We start from the raw sequence: 21,535 nt of genomic DNA on the forward strand, positions 1-21,535 counted from the left end.
GTTTTATTTTTAATCATTTTATATGTTTGTATAATTATTTCTTAAAATAGTTTTCAGAAAATAAGTGAAAACAATAAAAAATAATTAAAATTTATTCTTTGAAAATATTATATTTTTTATTATCAAGAATAAAAATACAAAAAACACGTTTGATAATAAAAAATAGAAAACAGTTTTTAATTATCAACTGTATTTTCTGTATTTTTTGTTTTGAAAAACATAAAACTATTCTAAAAAACATATATCGAACAAGTCCTCACCTTTTTCCTTGTTTTTCAATAACATTTTTTTAAGGCTTAGATTGAAGAAAGTAAGGAAGATTCTGTAGTCTTCATTTAATAAAACTCTTTAAATTGAGTTAAAGTGGTGTTCATCCACCATTACTTTGAATGCACTTAACAATACATATGCAACATTCCCTTTGGATGATCACTACACCGGGAAGGAAATGCCTCGTTAAAACTTTGCTAGAAAAGAAAATTATGGGAAAAACTTAATGAAAGGAAAAAAAAAAAAAAATTCTTGTAAATTTCAAAATGATCTTGATTTGTTATGAATGTCTCACTAAAGAATCTCAAACATATTTGATAAGATAGATTTATATCAATTGTCTCCCAAAGATAGTGCACCATATGTTTGACACATTGCAATGACTTCTAAATTTCTAATTAGTAAGTAGCAACTAATCAAGTGTCATGAGGAGAGCCTGGAGACTACTAAATACTTTGAACCCACAAAATGGATTGGCTGCTAAATCAGTAAATCATTGAAGGCGTACGGAGGCTTTGTTGGGCCCCCAAAAGGACTTCAGGGAGGGTTTTACAGAGGTTTTAGGGCTTGGAAGCGAGCAAGAGCAAAAGAGAGAGATGGCAGCGTCAATCGGTGGTGGAAGATCCACATTTCTGCGAAGCATACGGAGAATCAGTAGAAACTCCACTGCCTCGTCCCCTTCCATTTCCCCCAATTTCATGCTTCGTCACACTCCAGTATCCTCACCTCGCCCTTCCTCCTCTTCAAGGTTTGCTTCCTTTCTTTTTTTTCTTTTTAACCAATTCTGAATCTTTCTAATCATCTTAACTCATCATAGCCTTTTGGTTCTTGTAAGGTGGCTGCCACGACAATTGAGCTCTCTCCTTCCCGTTCACAGCGCAATCGCATCGGCTTGCCTTGTCTCCAATCTCCCCGCCGAACCCACAACTTCCATTCAAGGTTCTCCCCTTTTCTCTCTCTATTCATTTGCTAATTGGTAGGGATGCAATAGATATTAGATGAATAAATAGAGTAAATGTAAGTTGAGGATTTTTTTTTATAGACAAACAAAATAATTAAATTAGCAGCGCTTCAAAGTACATCATATAGAAAGGGCGCCAAGAAACAAAGCTCAAAAGAAAGGGCAATAAAAACAACCGTTCCTTCAAGAATATCCTAACCAATCTATAAAATCTAACCTGGTTAGGGAACCCCATCTATAGACATCCTAACCCTTAACAAAAGATTATGAAGAAATCTGAATTTTAGTGCATGATCAGACATTTTTTTGTTTTCAAAAGATCTCCTGTTCCTCTCCTTTTGGAAGGGCGAAAACACACACGTTAGGATAACCCTCCATACTCTCCTATGAGTGTTATCCATAAAAGAACAATGCCCACCCTTAAAGGGTTTCTCTTACCAGACTTGACATTACCAGTGCAATCCCAAACTAGGAAAACCAAATTCCATGAGCCTCTAGTTCAGGCACAATGCAAAAGAATGTGATGGATTGTCTCTTCATCTTCCGTACAGAGAAAGCATCAGTCCACCAAAGACCATCCTCTTCTTTGCAACTGATCCAAATTCAAAATTTTTCCCCAAGAAGCTTCACGTGCAAAAAAAATCTACTTTAGTTGGGACCATCGAGTTCCAAATTGCCATCATAGGAATGCTTTCACTCTTTCCTGCCCAGAAAAGTATAGAAGGATTTGACTAAAATTTACCTGTCTGTCTTCCTTAGCCCTTCTCGCAGCCTTACCTTGAAGCCTTAAGGGGAAGACTCCATCTCTTTACATCTCCCAATCATCCAGATTCCTTGAAAATGAGAGTTCCTATACCCTTTGTTGCCCAGCTGATCCCAAAACATCCATCACCTAATCATCCTTTGTCAAAGCTATGGAATATAAAGAGGGGAAAGACTCTCTTAGAGTTGAATCACCATACCATTTATCTTGCTTTTCAGGTTTTCCTTTTTTTCTTTTTCTTAGTCATTCATGGGTCATTTCTATCCGATCATTTGATATTTGTGGATTTGTCCAACTCTGTCTGTTTGTGTCTCTTTCTTTGCTGTTTTGGGGGTTGAATTTCTCAATTTCAGGGGCTGATTTTCTTATGCTGGTCATTCTGTTAAAATTTTTTTGTTCTTGCCTTCAAGTATTTGCTGGATGGACAGGGTGAATCCAAGCTTATATTTGACTAAACAGGCAGTTATTGCTATGATCTATTTTTTCATTTTTTAATTTGTTTTTCCCCCCTTCAATGACAAGGAATGCTTTCTATCGGAGAAAAAAACTGAGTATGATGGCATGGCTGCAGGATGCATGATTCCAGGAAAATGTGCAATCACTGCATGAAACACTATTCTACCTAATGATGTGACTATCTCTAATAGCTATATGTGACATTCATGGTTGGTTGAATTACATCATATTCATGAAATATCCCTTAATTATGATGTTCTCTGAGCCCCAAAGTCTAATTTTCTTCAAGTTCTCGTCAAATAGTAGGAATCTCTATCTTACTAGATGTCTATTCATGTAGCGAGTTAGAGTTATGTTTAAAACAGGGTTCCTACTTATTCCCAAAAGGCCCTGCCTTGATTTCTGAGGGGGAATTCAACCCAATTTGCCTGTGCTTGCCTTCCAGGGAGGAGGGGGACATCCACTTTCAACATATGATCCTCTTCTAGTTGTGGTTATATCGGTATTTTCAGTCATTAGCAGTGATAGTAGACAGTGCAGTGTCTTGGGACTTCTTTGTTACCACCATTTTCTCAAGTTTTTGCAAGTGTATAATTTCTGTGTTATACTTAATTTTCATGACCTTTTCAGCTCCCTTGTTTTACCATTTTCTTAATATTCTTAATTGTCTAACACTTGCAGAAGTTTTAATTGATTTCCAATATATAATCTTTTAGCATTTTCATGCTTCTTCAACTTCGTGTTATCCATTCGTCTAAACTTTTAAGAAAAGTTTTCAAAGTTCTCACTTTTTTTTTTCTTCCTGTTTTTGTATTCTCAAACTTAACTAATTAATTGGGTTTTAAGTATCCACTATCATCATGAGTGTTAGCTTTTGATATTTTTTCATTAAATTCTTAAAGCTGTATCACCTTCAAAAGGTTCATCATTTTTTAGTTTTGTGTTTTTATTTTCCTAGTGTCCTGGTAATGTGTCAATATCTAATCTCAATTTCAAAGTTTAGATTCTGTTATTGGTATTTTTTCAACATAAATCATCTGATATTTTATTCATGGAAATGCCATTATGCTTGCCTAAACAATTCAGTGTCCTGGAAATATCCAACAATGCTTGCTTCTAGAAAGTAGGGTAATGTTATTTAGGAATATTGTTCTGAAGCTGGAAATTGGATCCACTTAGATCTCTTAATTGCTGGTGATTGATCAGACATAAAGGGAGTGGCTATATGTGTTTTGAATTCTATATAAGTTTTTTAAATGTCTTGTGGGTATGAACTTGTTTCATTTTTTTTTCTATAGCATTCACAGTACTACATCCATGGTAGCCATGGAGACTTAATCTTCCAAAATGGATTAGTTGAGTATTGACAAAAACCATATAAAACATGCACAAGAGTCCATTCTTTAAAATCTGTTTACCAGCAAGTCTGTAGGTTAGTTGGTATATGGAGGTGGCCAAGTGGCCAAGTGGCCAAGTGGCCAAGTGGCCAAGTGGTCAAGAAATTAGGTGTCTGAGCCAGATGAAATTGGATAGGGTTTAGGTATGCTTCAATGGTTTGATATTCTTGTGTGCCCTCCTCTGAATGCAAATCCTTAAAAGGAGATGACCAAGTGGCAAACACAGTAAATTGGAAGTATGCATGTGAGAAAACAAAAGATGCAATCTACAGCAGCCACAACCCCACTCTAGAACTTGGAGCACAACCATTCTATAAAAGGGAGATGATTCTTGCTATTGATCAGCTGATGAAAGGGAGGAGAATCTAGGTTATTTGATGTAGTTTGTGTAAGTTGCCTATCAAGAAAAAAAGAAAAATTGTAGTTTGTGCAGTCAATGGGAGGAAATGATTAACAACATCCTTATCCATAGTAAGGTGGCTAGAATCCCCTGGACTTGTTATTTACCATATCTGATATTTCATAGGTGTTGCCTTTTCCAGTTAAGGAGCTGGAATCTTCTGGACTTTGTTGTTTTTCATATTAGATATTTCATGGATGTTGCCTTTTCCAGTTAAGGAGACATTGCCATGCATATAGGATCTGTAGGCAAGTGGAAGTGGAAAAGCGTGGAAAACTGTCTCACTGAGCTTATTTTGGTGAATATAGAAGAAATAGAACTGTAAACTTTTCTTAGAAGATGTAGCTGTCAGAGCTGAGAGATTTTGTCCTAAAGTCCTTGTCCTCTTCGTCTAGGGATTATATGGGGATGAAATTCACCTTGTATGGATTTCATCAACATGGTGGAGTTGAGTTCTTTGGGTACTTAATATATACTTCTTGTATGTCAGAGTTTTCCCTTGCCAAACAGGCCTTTTTTCTCTGGACTATATTCTGACCTCACAGGGTGCTGCGGGCATGTACTACTGCTGTCTATCCTCCAAGAAATTAAATATCTGGTTTTGCATCTTAAGATTTGTTCCAATGAGCATTGATAAGATCCAGTGTCCATGATTATTGAATTGATTTAAGTTGGGCCTGGGTAATTTTTCTTTCAAATTAAGTTGATAAAACATAACCTAATTGGTGGGATTTTCCTCTTAACTTTGTCAAATTTCATTTCAACTTCCATTGGTACACAGCTAGAGTTCTGGGTGTATTGGGCAGGACAACTTTTAGGTTATAGTTATTTTTGCCATCTGGAATAGAACTACATGCCACAAAAAGTAGCATTTCTTCACCAGGAAAAAAAAAAAAAAACTAGCTATATCCTTTCTTTATGTTTGGAGGCATCTTATGCTCCTCAAGAAATTCATTGTTGTTACTGGGAGAAATGAGATTCTGATGTTAATTTGGTTTTCACTTGATTACAGGTAGATTTGCGAACTATCTCAGTCCCATCTAGCAGTGGGGTGCTCTCAACGGGCTCCTCCTTCACATTAGTGCTTTCACTGTGAACAGATCGAGAGGGCTCTTTTATTAAATTGTGATTAGTTCTTTATGAAAAATGAGAATTCAGCTCTTCAAGGTGTATTGCTCAATTTTGTTTTCCCATCTGCAATTTAGTGTCAAGCTTATGGTATACCTTGAATATTTCTCCTCCTCTAAATAGGAATTTGTTTAATTTTGATATGAATGAAATAATGTCATCCCTTTGTTCCCCAGGAATATCATGTGAAAGCAAGTCTTTGTTGAGGCCTTGCTTCTGGTTGACAACTAAAATTAAACATGAGAGGCTGTAATGGGCCAAATATGATATTGTGATGATTACAATGTAGAATGAGATTAGATTGTGTAAATGTGTGAATTTTCACTTGGTTTTCAGGAAACAAGAATTACCAAAAAGCCTTCTATTTTCACATGCTTCTTGACACATAATGTCTAACAAAATACATCTTTCTTTTATTTGCAATTGTTTCACATGGTTTTTAATATGTATGATTAACAGTGCATCCTTTTTGATAACTTTTTTGTTAGGACACAGACATTTCAATGTATGGTATTATGAAAGCATTCTCATGGACGACAACATTTCCTGTTGTTTATATGGTATGATATATGGTATTTGATGCTAGACGTGCAAGCTAACTCTGAGATGACATAAGAAGGAGCATAGACAGAAAACTCAAGGGAATTTAAAGAGTCACTTTCATAATCTCATGGCTTCTGCTAACAGCTTGCAAGAAGCAACAAAGCTATAAAAGTCCTAGTTGCTGTATAATTTAATATCTTTGACTTAGGGGTAATTCATTTATGGTGATGTAGGGAGTTTTGTCTTTTTTAAATCGGATTGGCTTGAAGAAAACTGAGATTGCACATGTTATTAGTGGATGAGATGTCTTGTGATTTTACATTTACCAATATTTCAAGCTGATCAAATCTTTAATGAGGTTACTTGGTTATGCCTTTTGATATGATTTTTAATTTTCATAGTACATTTTTGTCGCCATCTTCAAGTGAATTGCTTACAAGTCATCCTCAGAGTTGTCTTAAAGTGCACGCTAGATATGTCTTAAAATACTAGAAATTGTTTAAACTTAAAGGGCAATTAGGAATTTTTATTAATACTTCTAATTAGCATGTATGTGACTTGGAATAATGAAGATTAGTTAGTTTCTTGAATCATTTAGTATCATAGATTCTTAACACAGCAGAGTTATGTGCCTCTTGATCATCTTGGAAAATTGTTTATCTTTCCTAACAACCATACATCCAGAGCAATATTTGTTGACTAATTCTAAAACTACCATACTCTGAGAATTAGAGAATCCACAAGCTATATAGATCTTTGATATATATATATCTGTTGAGGTCAGCACAACATGCACATCTTCTCCTGTCAGTTTTTCATTTGTTTATATCATACACTTTTATTCTCTCCAGCCTGCAATTTATAGGTTGGTGTGCAGCAACTGCCATCTATATCTATGAAACAGTGGGCTATGACTCTTTTTACCAGGTCATGGAGGTGATATCACCACAGGTTGCAGTGATGGATGTCATACTACTATTGCTTGCCAACCAAGAATAGATTCTTACCCTGGAAGGCCTTACAGACAGGTTAAGGGGTAGTACATGAGCTGTCTGATGTTCTCTTCCACTTCATAGGCATTCTCTGAAGTTGTAAACTAAGTGGGTCATTTTCATGATTTTACTTTCTGGGCATGTGAAAAGTGTTCCATGGAATCTAATACATCTGTGACTGGAAAATCGTTTCTGGGCACTCTCTTTCTGGTCAATAAAAGATGCTTCAAGTTCTTGTGGGTTGGTAGGAATTTCTAGGTATTATGTGAGGCCAAAAGAGTGGATTTTCCTTTGTGGGATTCCGTTTTTCCTTTGGATTGTTGCCTACACGTTTCTTGTTGGTTTAGGTACTTGCCAACTAGTGCTAGTTGAACAGAGGACTTAACCAATACCCTGATGCTGGAAAAGAGAAGTTTGGAATCCATCTTTTTCTGCAACCTAACAGTGCACAAAAGCTATTACTGGAATAACATCATGGTAGGAAAATCTTAATGGTACATGGATTATTTAATTGGAATCTATACAATCAGTCAGGACTCATTCAGAAATGTGGTGAGAATACGGTCCCAGTGATGGGAATGTGAGCAGGGTTCAATGGATGGATGCCTAACCTGGAGGCTGGTAAACTTGACGAGGGCTCGATCATGGAACAAATATTTTTGGTGGGTCATGAATCAAGAGACTGAATCCAAGAGTCGTAGTTGGAGACAATCATAACCCTTCACCTTTTTTCTCCCATAACCAGATTTGTTCACCATATTCAGTACTATCTATTTGGCCATTATAAAGGAAGAACATGCCCTTGGACCCGACCTTCTGGGGTCCATATACCCTAAAAGCACTTATGCCCAAACACCGGTAATAATTCCTATTGAATACCTATTGAATTGTTATATGCTTTTATGGCAGATTCTCCACCCCACCCCCCTCTATCCATTCCTCATTCAAACTTCCCTTCTCTCTCTCATTACATCTATGGGTATCTGCACATTTAACTTTAAATGATAACATAACACCTTCATCATCTGAGTCACAGAGCTTTTCTTTCTCTCCTTTCTTTTCATCCTTCCCTTTTAGCTTTATAGACTTCAAATCCCAGCCAGTTCTTTTTTCTTTCTCTCTCCTCTTCATGCAGCTTTAATCCATGCCACTGTTGGCTCTCACTTTCCTCTCCTTTAATTTACTGTATCTATAGCTATGTATATAATTCATTTATGGTTTATTGCAGTGGGGCAAAGAAAGGAGGGACCCAACTGACCTAAAGCTTGAAAAGGCTCATGGGGAGGTTTTCATTGAATTTAATGTGCCTTCTTCCCAACTGTTACCGTATGATGATTTGTATATTGCAGGATGTAACAAATACATCACTACTGAATTTAATAGTCAACCTCTTTGTTATTTCCTTTTTTTTTTTTCAATCTTTTTTGATATTATTTAACATATAAAGGAGATAAAAAAGGGCAAACAAAGGAAAGTTTATAGCTCACATTATTCCTTGCTTTTAATCATAGGTGTGTTGGGAGCAGTTGGTGTGTCTACAGATTGGGTTTTTAATTTGTGGGGTCAACATTCACTATCAAAATCATCTCAATATGCCTATTTTATTTTGATAGTCTTTTGCATAAAATCACCCTGCAGGTACTTCTCATCCACATATCCCCCAAAAATCCACTCATATTTCTCTAGTTGACTGTTATCAAGCAAGAATTTCACCATGCTCATTAATCTAGTTTAAGAATTCTGTCATTTTAGGTGTGAAAAAATAAGGAAGTCAGATTTGTTGAAAGGGTCATTTAACCAACAAATTTCCTTAAGAAATACAACCCATTAGAAGACCTTGAAGTGGTTTTGCCTCTGATGGGTACAATTTTTGATTGATAAACTAAGGTCAATGCTCTCATGTCACAACCATTTGCTAAAATCAGCCCAGGTCCAACTTCATTTTATATATGTTTTAATATTATTATTATTATTATTTTGTTTTTATCTTCTCTTAGCTTTTAATATCTCAGATGAACTGGCAGAAAGAGTAAAGAAAGAAACCTTCGAGCTTTCTGTTTCAGTCTTCCATTCTATTGTTTGCTTATAAGATGCAGGTTTTAAGTAGAGAGAGAAACCATATTTAATACACATGGGCCTGCCAGGAACCTGGATTTCATTGCCTTCCTTCCATTTAATTCCATCTGAATTTCTACCTTAGAGAGATGTGAAGGAGGAAAGGCAGTTCAAAGTGCCCATCTTGAGCCTTGCCTAATTCAATTTCTTCATTTCCTCTAAGCAGAGGCCTAAAGAGAAGCACCCAATTCTCTGGTCTTCAGATCTCTCTCTCGCTCTCTCTCTCTCTCCCTTTATCATCTGCAAATTCTCATATCTCTCTCCTTGGATTGTTGTCCAGAATGAGAGACATAGCTTCTTGTTTTGGCGAATACTCAGTAAATGTATCAGATTCTTCTTGTTCCAGCTATTCAAACAATGCTTGCCTCTCTCCAAGCTTGATTCCTTCAATCCAAAATGCAGTCACCAGTGTCTACAAAATCAACCTCTCTACTAAGAAAAAGCTCCTGATCTCAGTCACCTGGTGCAAGAACCAGCTGGGTCAAGGCCTAAGTATAAACTTGGGGGATGACCCATCTGCTGCTTTCAAACTCAACACAAATTCTCGCTTATTTAGAAAGAAAAAGGGCAACAAATTGTTGGAATCTGATAATTTGAAGATTGAAGTCTTCTGGGATCTCTCTATAGCCAAATATAACACTGGGCCTGAACCTGTTGAAGGTTTCTATGTCCTGGTCGTGGTTGATTCAGAAATAGGCCTCCTCCTTGGTGACATCGCTGAAGAAGCTGCAACCAGGAAGCTCAAAAGTGGCACCCCAGTTGCCAAAGCCTCCCTAGTTTCACGGCGAGAGCATTGCTCTGGCAACACCCTTTATTCAACCAAGGCCCAATTCTGCGATACAGGGACTGCGCATGACATTCTGATCAAGTGTAGCGGAGAAAATGAAGGACTAAAGCATCCAGTTCTATCCGTTAGTATTGATAAGAAGGTGGTAATTCGGGTAAAGAGGCTGCAGTGGAATTTCCGGGGCAACCAGACAATTTTTGTTGATGGCTTGCTGGTTGATCTAATGTGGGATGTTCATGGCTGGTTCTTCAATCCAGCATCCGGTTACGCCGTATTCATGTTTCGGACGAGAAGTGGGATGGACAGCAGGTTGTGGTTAGAGGAGAAGTTGTTGCAGAAAGACCAGGACAGACTTGAATTCTCTTTGTTGATCTATGCCTGTAAGAGCTTATAAAGAAACTGACTTATTCATGTTTGTTTTTTGGATTCCTTCTCACTCTCTCCTCCAATTCTATCTTTCAAAATTTTCCCCTTATTTCTTGAAAGGAAACACTTAATTTTTTTTAATCATAAATAAAAGAAAAATAACATGGGGGGTGGAGACTTTCCAGTTTGCAGAAATGTGATCAATAAATAGAACACTGGTTGCTTTCTCTTTGACCCAGAATGGAACTGAAAGTTTCCAAATAAAGGGGTCTCTGATTTTAGAGTGCTTGCAAATATGTGAATAAAGATGATGGTTATAAGGTTGAAAACACCCAAAAAGATGAACAAAAGCCCATATGAGCTTTTCTGGATTTTGACAGACAATGGAGATTTCCAAATGTGCTTTTATGGATTTTGAAAGATTTCAATGAGGATTGCTTTAAGCCTTGGGACACAATAAAGTTGGAGAATCTCTTGATTATGATCAATGCATTTAGACCTCACAACTCTCATTTATCTATTTATTTATTTATTTTGTTTCTGTTCCTTTTTGTGTTTGTTAGAAATCTTCCCACTGCAATAAACATATATTTGGGGTAACTGGTGATTTCTCACATCACATCATTAAATTCATGGATCCTCCATACAAGTTGAGGAAAAGAAATGGGAATTTGAACTAAAAATTCAAAAACAAAAGCATCTTTTTTATTCAGGAAAAAGTACTATGCCTAAAAGTGACAAGTAGTTCTCAAATCTGGAAGCTGCTTTCTAAAATTTATGTCCAACGTAATTTTTCTTTAATTTGTATTGCAACTTTTTCTTTTGAATGTGGAAAGCTTGTATAACTGTAACAGTTAAGCTTCAAGTTTGTCATCACAGTAGGCAAAATTTGTTTTCCCAGATGAATGTTAGTAATCAGATTTCAACTCTCTTACCAGTTCCTGTTTCTTTCTTTTGGGAATTGAGGGTACTCATGTCCTCTCTATTGTTTGATGGTGAAGTGGTAAGATTCCATACTTCTTTTCTTCTCAAGTCTTTCTCATTGGCCCCATCCGGGATCCAACCCGGAGTCACATTGGCTACTGTTGAAGCAGCCCCAGTATAATGGTTATGTGGTCCACAACCTCTAGAACACGTTGTCTTTGCTGGCTTTGGTTTTATTTGCCAGAGCACTGAAACACCAAGTTCCGGACAGACAATCTCTGTTCAACTTGTGGAGCGTTAAACTTGTCACTTGGCTTGAAGCTTGATGGTCAGGTACTGTATTTGGCTTTTTTAATGGTACTCTTACCGGCACCAGAAGGCACCATTGGTCTCTTTCTCAAGACCAGTCTCCCTGATACTAACTTCATTTATAGTACTTGGATAACTGTATTAGGGGGGAACAAACAGCTGAGGAAAGTTGAACAGGTGGTGGTTACAAAACCCATCTTCATGTTTGAACCAAAACTGTTTGTGGGTAAAGCTTTATCAGATTGAGACTTGCTTTACTTTCTTGCATCATAATTGGGGTGGTATGTAATGGTGAATGAGGTCATAGAATCTTCATTTGTTTGATGCAGAGGATTTACTTTCATGGGTGTTTCTTTGTTTTATTAGGACAGACCCAAGTGCCTAATTCCTTTACTGTCTGGCACATTTTCCCTTTTGTGTCGTTATTTTAGCACAGTAAGTTGGAAGATCCTCCATTTTTTTTTTCTTACCTTTCATTTTCTTCCATCTTGATGGCGACCATTAGGAGATGTGTATAGAGACAAACTTTTGTTAGATGAAGACTGTTGGCCTCAAGTCTACCCACTTTGTTTCGCAATCCCTCCAAGACTTTTACTTGTACCAAGCCTTTGAAAATGGAGTTTAGAATTTTTCTTCCACTTTGTTGTTCATTTTGTTCAACTGTTTGTGGTTGACAATGACAAAGGGTTTGTTCTTGGCATTCAGGGGGGGATCAAATTTCGAAAGGTTACGTTTGATGTTACTTTTGATGAAGAAGAGATAGTTTCTTTCATGGGTTTTAGAAAATGTCAAAATATTGTTTGTATTTTATGAAATCCCAGTCGTTTAATAATTGAAAACAATTCAAAATTGATGAGATTTTTGGTTCAAGTTTACAAACAGCAAAGGACAGCGTGATGGAATGAGTCATGCTGATGCACAAACAGAGCAGAAAAAGTGTTTTCCCAAGAACTCGTGTAAAAATAATAAGATAAAAAGAACACTTTTCAAGTTTTATAGTACCGTAACCGGAACTATATCATTAAAATGTAGCGTCTGAATGATCAAGTGTAGTGCATATGGAACACACTTTTTCCGACTTTGCTTTTAAGGCGTATGGACCGAACTCAAGATGTCAAGTATGGGCCTGCGTGACTAATGGAAGCTTGTAAGAGACAATAGGTGGGCTAAAGCCAAATTCTCCCAGTCCACTTGCATAACATGATTTATTTTGGCTTTTTCTATAGTAAAATTGTGGTTAGTAATTATAGTTTTGGCTGAAATGGTTTTCTTTGATGAAAATATAATATTGTCATTTATCATCGTATGTTATACCATTTTCAATCTCATTATAAAAATGCCTGGGACTAATTCATGATTTCCGATGCTGCCTGCATCAGGGTAAGGGGATTCTCAGTCACAGCAGAGGAATCAAATGGCACAATTGGCAAGAATGTAGAAAATGATAATGGATTGGGCTGTCATGCCATTACTTGCCTTGAAACTGAAACTGAAACTGATGGTATGATCTAGCCCAACTGAGAAATCCCCAGCTCACTGTTAACCAGAATGCAAATGGATTGGCTTGTTGTGCCATCATTTGTGAGGGGGATGACTCTGATACCCTATGGTGGAGCTGGAGATTTTGATAGATGGTCCTCAATCCTCATGACTTGATCAAGCGTGTTCTTCTAGTTCACTGCATAGCACTAAGTAAACACAGCATCCTTCTTGAAGCCCAAATCAGAGACTCAGGTTCTGATTTCAACAAGCCTTCACCCAAAGTTGTAGCTTATTATACATTTAGGATCCTGCATGTAATTGTACCTGCTGCTGTGCTGTTTTGCTTTTTCTTCAGGCGGTCAGAGTGAGGGGAAGGCTACTCTGAGTTCAAATAAAATTCAGGAGCAAGAATCCTCGGTCATAAGCTTTGGTTGTCATTCTTTTCTGGAGAGGCTCTCGGGCATAGCACTCCCTAAACATGGGCTGGAAAGAGTGTGGTAGACATGGGCCATTTCCTTAAAAGGTCCAAGACCAATTTGTAAGCAACTTTGGGTGTCTACAAGGAAGACGCTGCTCTAGGAGAGGATGATGCTTCAGAGTTCAGGGAGTCTTAATGTGAAGGATACAAGTACCGATGAATTTTTGGGAGTTTTTATTTTGATGGTAAGGAGAGGAATGGAAAGATCATCTTTGGCAGGGTTTTTGGGTCTGGTTACAATACAGAAATATATTTTTTCAGGTATCCACCAAAAAGGTACGTATATTGCTTGTATCCTCATTTGATATTAGCTTAAATCTAACCATATATATCAATGGTCAAGATCTTTTATTCGGTAGACACCACTACAGTACCTTAAGCATTTTCCTAAGAACTTTGGTGGTATGTTTTATTTTCTGTCTTTTTATGATGACCTCCCTGAACTTGTGGTATCTGGCATTATTCCGTGAGCTTACTGACGTGTTCAGCCTGTTGCACTGGATGTGGGGTATCAATCCTATCATGACTCTCATTGTCTGCTTTTTCCAACTTTTTGACATTCCAACCTGCCATATCTTTCTTCTGTAAGAGATTTGTTTGAATTCTAATACTTTCAAGTGATTGCATTATTGTAGGGCACATATGGACGTTTCCTGGAAATTTGAATAGGCCTATTGGGTCTACATGGTGCTTTAAGGTAACCATAGTAGGGTGTTGCTATTAGAGGAATTGACTACCATCATCATAATTAATTTTACAGAATCAGCTTTAGGCCCACATCTTTTTGTAATTGCTCCCATTCACAAAATATGAGTTTATATAGGAATTGATACAATGTAAAAATGAAACCGGATTTCATTTTTTACGACCCTTCTTCCATAACATTACGGCTTTTTATACGGTGTTACTTAATTACATTTATATGAAAAAAAGAATAAGGGCATGTTTAGAAATATTTTTTAAAATCATTACTAAAAAATGGTTTTTGAAAATCATTCTTTTTCGTTTTTAAAAAATAATAATCTGTTTTAAGAATGTATTTATAGTTTCATTCTCATGTTGGCTAGTGTAAAACTTACCTACATGACAATGTTTGCCATGGCCAATGAGCTTGTGGAAAAAATCAAGTTGCTTTTTTTTTTTTTGGTTTGGAATAATCTTTTCTATAATGCTCCAATTATATAATGATGTCTCTGAAGAGATCATTGAATAGCTTTATCTTTATGGGTGATTTTTTGAAAGACCTTTGTTGTTTTTTGAAAAAAACTGCAATTTGTTTTTTCCTTTTTGGGGGAAAGAAAGCTTTTGCATACTTCGGTCATGTTAAAACCTAGACTACCACAGGGTTATTCATTTATTGACGGATTTTTCCTCTATCTTCTGGTCCTTGAATGCTATATGACTAGGGTCTTCTTCATGCCTAGATTTCATACAAATCCCAAGAATGTGTATTCCTGAGACTAGAGTGGGGTTCCCTGAATTTAAGGTGTCAATGTGGTCGGGGATGGGCAGAAGATGAGGGTCCTTACTGAGAAACTATGTTTAAATAATTCAGGGGCTGTTATGTCAACATATTCCTGGGGGATTATATCCATGTGTTCATTCAGAGTTTTTAGTTGCAGAATAACATCAATGAATGATTTATTATGCAATAGATGGCAATTATGCTATAGGGTATTACTAATGGGATAGGCTTCTATTTTCACAGTGGACCCTTTTCATGTTTGGAGCTAGATGTGCATAGCTTATGGAATTCAAAGTAGTAGATTCGGTGACAAAATTGTGATCCGAAGTATGTGACTGGTGGCTTTTCTTTGCTACGTTATTCATAGTGGTAGATGTTCAGCCACGTACTCATGTGTCACTCACTTTCTAGGGCCATATTTTCTGTTAAAGTGTGGGCTCTATCATGTTTCTTCTCGTTTTATACTAGTGCCTTCCTTCCCATCAGCCATCTCACTAATTGGTGCAGTCAAAGGAAAGAAGCTCAATTAGGTTCCAAAATAGTAGCTATCTCCACAAAATACAAACTCAAGGTAGATTTTAAACAGCAATGAATAGATGATGAGAGATGTAGGAGCAAGCAACCCAGCTAAAAGTTCCCTTGAATGTTTGGTGCAACAACCATGAAAGAAGAAAAGAGGGTAAAGGAAAATGCCTTTTTCCAATGGTTCTAATCCCTTTCTTTTCATCAAGAGACAATGAAGGAAAGCATCATGGTAAAGGAAATCAAAGAGAAGAGGATAGTACCTAAAGGGCTCTTGGATCCACCCATTGAGAGGACCTTATCTTCTGCAGAAAAAACCATTAACATCACCACAAGTCATCAACTGCAAAAGAGAAATTACAACTTACTTTAAATTCTTACAAGATGATCAGAGCACTTACTACACTCTTTTGGGTGGCAAATGCACCTCAAACCAACCCCACAATTGCCATTCGACTTTTCACACTCTTTACAGATATCTGGGACATGGCCAGGAACTTCAAAAGATATCCTTGTCCCCAACTCAAATCCTCCATCACCATCATCATCACCAGAAGAATCTCTATAGACTCTACTGTAGTGAGAGCAATTCAACTCTTTTGGCTCAAAACCCATGTTTAATTTTTCAAGATCATCGATGAGTAAACATGAAGAAGCTAGTCCAAGTTCTTTTTCATGAACTTGAGAAGAAACTCTGCAACCATGAAAGCGCTTAGTGCAGTTACGGATAAACAGTGATATTGGGTGTCTTTGGTCGGAGCAGTTGAAGAGAAGAAGTGAGTTGGGTGTTGGAGTGGGGAAACCAGCTGAGAGAAGTGAAGGAGAGACGAATTGGAGTGAAGAAGAGCAAGAAGCTGGATGGGATATAGTTAGTATTTTACTTGTGTAGTCAATGGAAGAGATTGGAAAAAGACCAAGAGTGGTTCTAAAGTATAACTTCTGAGATTTGCAGACAGTCATACGGTTTAACATGGATGATTCCATTGAATTTTGAAGAGAGAAAGCTGTTTGAATTCTAATATTACCACAAAAACTTGGCTGAGTTGGTTTTGCTGTGGAAGTAGTGAAGAAATGGAGTGTAAGAAGTAGGGGAGGTAGAAGGCAGAATTTCTTAAATGACTTCATTTCCATCCTTCTTGTCGATTTGATCTTCCAAAGATGAAGACAATCGCCAAGGGGGCTGTTTTTGGTGATCAAGAGAAGATAAAAGAGGTAAAGGTTTAAAGAATAAAGAAAAAACCAGAGAGAATTTACTTTCAATCTGTTTTGATGATGAATGCTACTTTCTGTCTAGACTTCTTATCCTTTGGGTGGGTTCTTTATGCTCTTTGGGACACAAATTAAAGAATATTTGCTTTTCCGAATGCCATTCTCTCTTTCTTTTTATTTTTATCCTTTCCTTTCTAATTTGACATTTCATGTGGACTTTTAAATCCTCTACCATTTCCTTTCTTTATCTTTTCAGAAGAATTCCACCTTTTCCCGTCCCTCCCTTAATCTAAGCTGTTTCAGTATGTGTTCCCCCATTTTTCCAACTTTTTATTAGTTTTTAATTTCTCACCGACTGGTGGGCCTTCAGCTCACATGCTTGGCAACCACCGCACCAACTCCTGCAGCTGTGCATGTGCCTGCATGTCGCTACTCTGCTGGTGAGACGAAGAGTAAAATTTCTGATCCTATTTGGTCAGATTTACAACATTTACCCATTTTGGCAGAGCTTTGAAGCAGCATCTTCAGCCTAAGTTTCTGCATTTTTGAAGCAGCAAACTTGCTGTATTTGGAGAAGTAGCAGGCTGGATAACATGGGGACTCTTATGTTTATAGCTAATCAATATTTCTTCGATCATTCACTACATAAATCAGGTGAAACTTGGCAAAACCTATATCTATCATTTTTGAGCACAGGAAGAGTTACTAGACTGGTTATGTGATATTATGAACACCCATAATAGAAGAATGACTGATTTGTTGATGGTTGCAAAAAACATAAAAGATAAGAGTACGACAATATTTCCGTAGAAACTTGTCCAATTGCCTTCATAAGAAAATAATGCAGGCAAACACATAGAAGATGCACACACAAGCACACATTACAGTTACTACGATCTGAGGTAGCTTCTTATTGTTTAAAAATCTTGATCATTTTGGTGCCTTGACAGGAACTGCTGGGAAATCAAGCAGAACAATCTTCTCAATGGCTGCTGAAAAGGTAGTAGAAAACTCAACATGATTGGGATGGCTCAGAAATGCAGTGAAGTCCCCCTGGTTATTGAATGTCATCAAGAAGGCATGGGTGAAGCCTTGTCTAAGCATCTCCTGGCTTTCAAGGTCCTGTCCCCTGCAATGAAACTCATGTTAAATTGGTACACACGCACAAAAGAGATGTTGTTCAGATATCAAATGATATTTTTCAAATACATGATACATAGCATAAGCAACGCCAGAAGATCTGCTGAAGTATCCATGAAAAGAAACTTTTGCAATTCCAGGATTATAAAGAGTGTGGCAAAACTGACCATTCAAAGGACTTGACAGCATCAATGTCTGCAACCAACTTCTCCATCCCCTTCACAATCTCTTCCACCGCCACTCCTTCCTTGAACTTGGCTACCACCAAATGCTTGAAATCCCCCATGGTCACTGCCCTGATGAAGCAAATGAGCTACCAAAGCCATAACTATATACACATTATTTGCATGTCAACCTCCACAGTCACTTCTGGTCACTGTCATACCAAGACCATCTCGTTGCTCGTGATGGCGGCAATCAACAATAAGAAGTCTCTCCTTTATTGGACAGCATCTGCCACGAAATATTTGTGACAGTAGGGCTATGTGTGTGGTGGAGACCCACCCATCAGGAGCTTTCGACGCTCCGCTCTATGGAAAACTGTCCAGCGCCGTTGTCGTAACCTTAGCCTTTTCACATGAATGGGGTCCTTGGTGTCGCTCTTCTGGGGTCTGGGTTTTTGGGGGTGACTTCAATTTCCAAGCGCACTATCATCACATGAACGACCATTTTCTTTCCTGGGTGTGGAATAATATGGAAGGGACTTTTCCTCCTCTCTGTACCTTTTCCTTCAGAAACCTGAAATGCAATGCTTATTGCTGGATTTTTCGCCCTGTCCTTCCCCATGTGCTCCAAGGTATATAATTGTCGTTTGATACATGGATGACATATCGTCACTTATCTTTAAGGAATCTGAGCTAGGGTTTGTCTCTAAAAGCAACTTGTAATTATTATGCTGCAAGGCCATATGGATATTCATCCTAGGCTCAAATTCTGGTTTGTACATTGTGATGTATGGTTTCAACTTTTGGACTTGCACCCACACTTTCACTCAATCACCATTTTTTTTAATCTCAATTTCGTCAAGTAGTTGATTTACTCCCTTTACATTTTTCGTTTAATTAATTATGCTATTAACCTTAAGCACCTTCTCTGAAATCCTTGTCTACATATGAACAGTGAAACTATCCTTTCTTCTGCGGAATTTCATTGAATGAAATGAAAAAGCAAGTTGGAGAAACTGTTCATATCTGACTTTCTTTCCCCTCTTCATTTGAGAATTTCCCTCAACTTTTAACTGACTTCTATTTTACTTGTACAGTGGCATGACAGTACAAAAGAGTTAAGCACAGTGTGATTGTCAAACTTACCTCAGGCAAAAAGAATAAAATACCAGTAAATGGGATTTTTGTCGTCCCAGTTGGTCAAAGAAATATAATTTGGATCTATGTTCTAATTATTATTATTATTTTTCATTAAAAAAAGAAAATCAAAGAAGGTAAGGTGAAACTTGAGATTACATAACAACAGGGTGCAACCAAAGAGCTGCATGAGTACAATTAATTTTTTCCCCCTAGTTTACCAGAGTTACCAAATTAAGGGTCAACACTTTAGTTTGAAAAATTATTTTCACACAAAAGCAGCGATCTACCGACAAAATAATAGGCAGGGAAGGGTGCGGAAGAGAACTAGAGTGAAGTGGGTGTGTAAAACTGTGAAATGAATCAAATGATCAAGAGAACAGCATGAGCACCACACAGTCCATTCAAAGTTGAATCAGTGCACTGCTACCGTCTTTGCTGCTGCCGCTGCTGCATCATCTGATTTTGATACACTAAAGACAATGTGCAAGACGACAGGTAAATCTACAAGCCCCGCCCCGCCCCGCAATGGGTTAATGTTAGCCACTCATGTGTAAACATCTTGGCACGAAAGAAAACAAGTTTTCAACACAACGGCTGGTTTATTCATTGATTTCATTATGCTGAGGATAAGTATGATGGAGATTTTGTTTGTCGTGGTGCTTTTAGATGGATTAGTTTTGATCAAGTTCCGGGTGGGTTTAAAGTGCTTATGAAAATGGTTCAGAATGGGAAATAAATGAGTATGGCCAGGAGGGCTGGATGCCTGTTTTAAAGTTGAAAAAGTAGTTTAATGTATGTATCTACCAATGTTTGTTTTGTCTGAACTAGGGGAGTTAAATTAATCAAATCGTATTAAGTTATAACTAGAGAAATATTGCGATTAATTGAAAATGCTAGTGTTTAAAACTATTGCAGTTAGATTATATGGGAATGGAGTGTTCAAAGTAAAGATTAATTGCTGGAAGAGAAAAGAGATTGAAATGGTAGACAATAGTGAAATATGAAGTTATTTTGGTATTTCAGTGAATGGGTGTGTCAAAATGTTGGGCTAAAACATCCGGTGGGTTAAGAAAAGGTGATCCTCTCCCTCCTTTTTTGCCCTTTTCTTTTTTTTTCTTTTTTTGTTTTTGTCGTTGATGTGTTGAGGAGGATGGTGTAGGAGCTAAGGAGCATGGTCTGTCCTTTTAGTGGGTAAAGATAGGACAAAGATGTCTTATAACGTTGATGAACATATTCTAAAAACAAGGTGAGATTGATACAAATATATAGGCAGTATAAAGGGGACGAACATATGCAGAGATGACAAAGAAGGCTTGTATGGTAGTGAGCAAAAAGAAGTATAAAGGGTAGCTGAGATCGATATGAATGACCATGAGGTATTAAACTAAAAGTGTATTTGATAATGATTTTAGGAAAAGTTTCTAAAATTTCTAATACTTTAATAAAAATTTTCAATTGTTAGAAAGGTTAAAAATGCTTTTTAGAATTACTATCAAATGGGTTCTAAGTGTGCTTGAACCCCAAACATTGCACATTCCAATTGTTTTTATAACACTCATTTACATTCTCAAACTTTTCTAATAGATTGTTGATCCTAAAATCATATCCCCAATTTCTTTATTATATCATTGATGAATCAAGTCATTTACTTGTCAATTCCAAAGTAATTCAGAAGAATTTTGTGGTAAACAAGAACACAAGCATCACCAGGGATGTGCATGAGGCAACCTATGGAAGCATCATAACATGTGATGTGTAGGGAGTGATGGTAACATTACTCGAAAGAAATAGAATTCAGTAAGACATGGATGGTGACATTATCTATTAATATGTGTGGGATTCTGAGTAGTCTAGGATTGAATTTGATATCCAAAAATCTATGAACAATAAACAAATCATCTATGGAAGTTGAGTGGACAACATCAAGAATGTATTTATTTAAAATTGAATTCATGAAGTCCTCCTACCATGCACATTATTGAAGAATTTCAGGTAAGCTTTCACTAAAGAGGAAATCTTGTATTTGTAGTCGAAAATTGATAGACTAAGCAAAGCCTAAAGAATAGAGGAAGATGTTGATTCAAAAGACATGTGATCATGAACATTGTGACCGTAGCGACTTCTTAAGTGGAAATTAACATATGCTTTTTATGAACTAAAGTATGTCAGTTGATAATATAATATGAGGATCTGTAACTTAAGGATTGAAGAAGAAATCTTGATGGTTGATAACATTACCCTATTAGATTATGGATACCATTTCATAGGGAGTTTGTGTGCAATGAATGGTAGATCATAAACTCAAGCTTTAACTTGTTATAATTTCAAAGGACATTGGAGTGCAGTTGACTCTTTTTAGTGGAATGTTGAGTTAACTTAGAATTGGACTATGAGGGAGCTAATATTTTTTTATGGGTTCCAATGGTTCCCACTCGAGCTCTTAGTTCATGATAGTATGTTTTATTTGAGGGATTTGAGTTTTTATTTCACAAGTGTGCATAAGGGCGTTTTGGTAAAAGTGCAA

The 21,535-nt window shown here is 37.0% G+C and overlaps 4 protein-coding genes across 4 annotated transcripts; 2 read left to right on the top strand and 2 right to left on the bottom strand.

Moving 5' to 3' along the window:
* The first annotated feature begins 581 nt into the window (after positions 1-581).
* LOC100852551 (uncharacterized) lies at positions 582-5,731 on the top strand. Its single transcript, XM_003632221.4, has 3 exons — positions 582-1,018; positions 1,106-1,209; positions 5,260-5,731. The coding sequence occupies exons 1-3, from the start codon at positions 867-869 to the stop codon at positions 5,289-5,291; spliced, it is 288 nt and encodes a 95-aa protein (XP_003632269.1). The 5' UTR covers positions 582-866; the 3' UTR covers positions 5,292-5,731.
* A 102-nt stretch (positions 5,732-5,833) lies between these two features.
* Positions 5,834-10,223, top strand: LOC100255180 (uncharacterized). Its single transcript, XM_002268194.4, has one exon. It carries the CDS (start codon positions 9,307-9,309, stop codon positions 10,204-10,206), a length of 900 nt encoding a protein of 299 aa, XP_002268230.1. The 5' UTR covers positions 5,834-9,306; the 3' UTR covers positions 10,207-10,223.
* A 5,115-nt stretch (positions 10,224-15,338) lies between these two features.
* On the bottom strand, positions 15,339-16,754 carry LOC100854742 (uncharacterized). The gene is made up of 2 exons (XM_003632217.4): positions 15,760-16,754; positions 15,339-15,663 (listed from the first exon to the last, which is right to left on the bottom strand). The coding sequence occupies exons 1-2, from the start codon at positions 16,487-16,489 to the stop codon at positions 15,563-15,565; spliced, it is 831 nt and encodes a 276-aa protein (XP_003632265.2). The 5' UTR covers positions 16,490-16,754; the 3' UTR covers positions 15,339-15,562.
* A 553-nt stretch (positions 16,755-17,307) lies between these two features.
* LOC100260258 (uncharacterized) lies at positions 17,308-18,116 on the bottom strand. The gene is made up of 2 exons (XM_002268108.4): positions 17,875-18,116; positions 17,308-17,696 (listed from the first exon to the last, which is right to left on the bottom strand). The coding sequence occupies exons 1-2, from the start codon at positions 17,991-17,993 to the stop codon at positions 17,498-17,500; spliced, it is 318 nt and encodes a 105-aa protein (XP_002268144.1). The 5' UTR covers positions 17,994-18,116; the 3' UTR covers positions 17,308-17,497.
* Positions 18,117-21,535: the final 3,419 nt, after the last annotated feature.

This window comes from Vitis vinifera, chromosome 6, assembly GCF_030704535.1.
Source record: "Vitis vinifera cultivar Pinot Noir 40024 chromosome 6, ASM3070453v1".
NCBI classification, from domain to species: Eukaryota; Viridiplantae; Streptophyta; class Magnoliopsida; order Vitales; family Vitaceae; genus Vitis; species Vitis vinifera.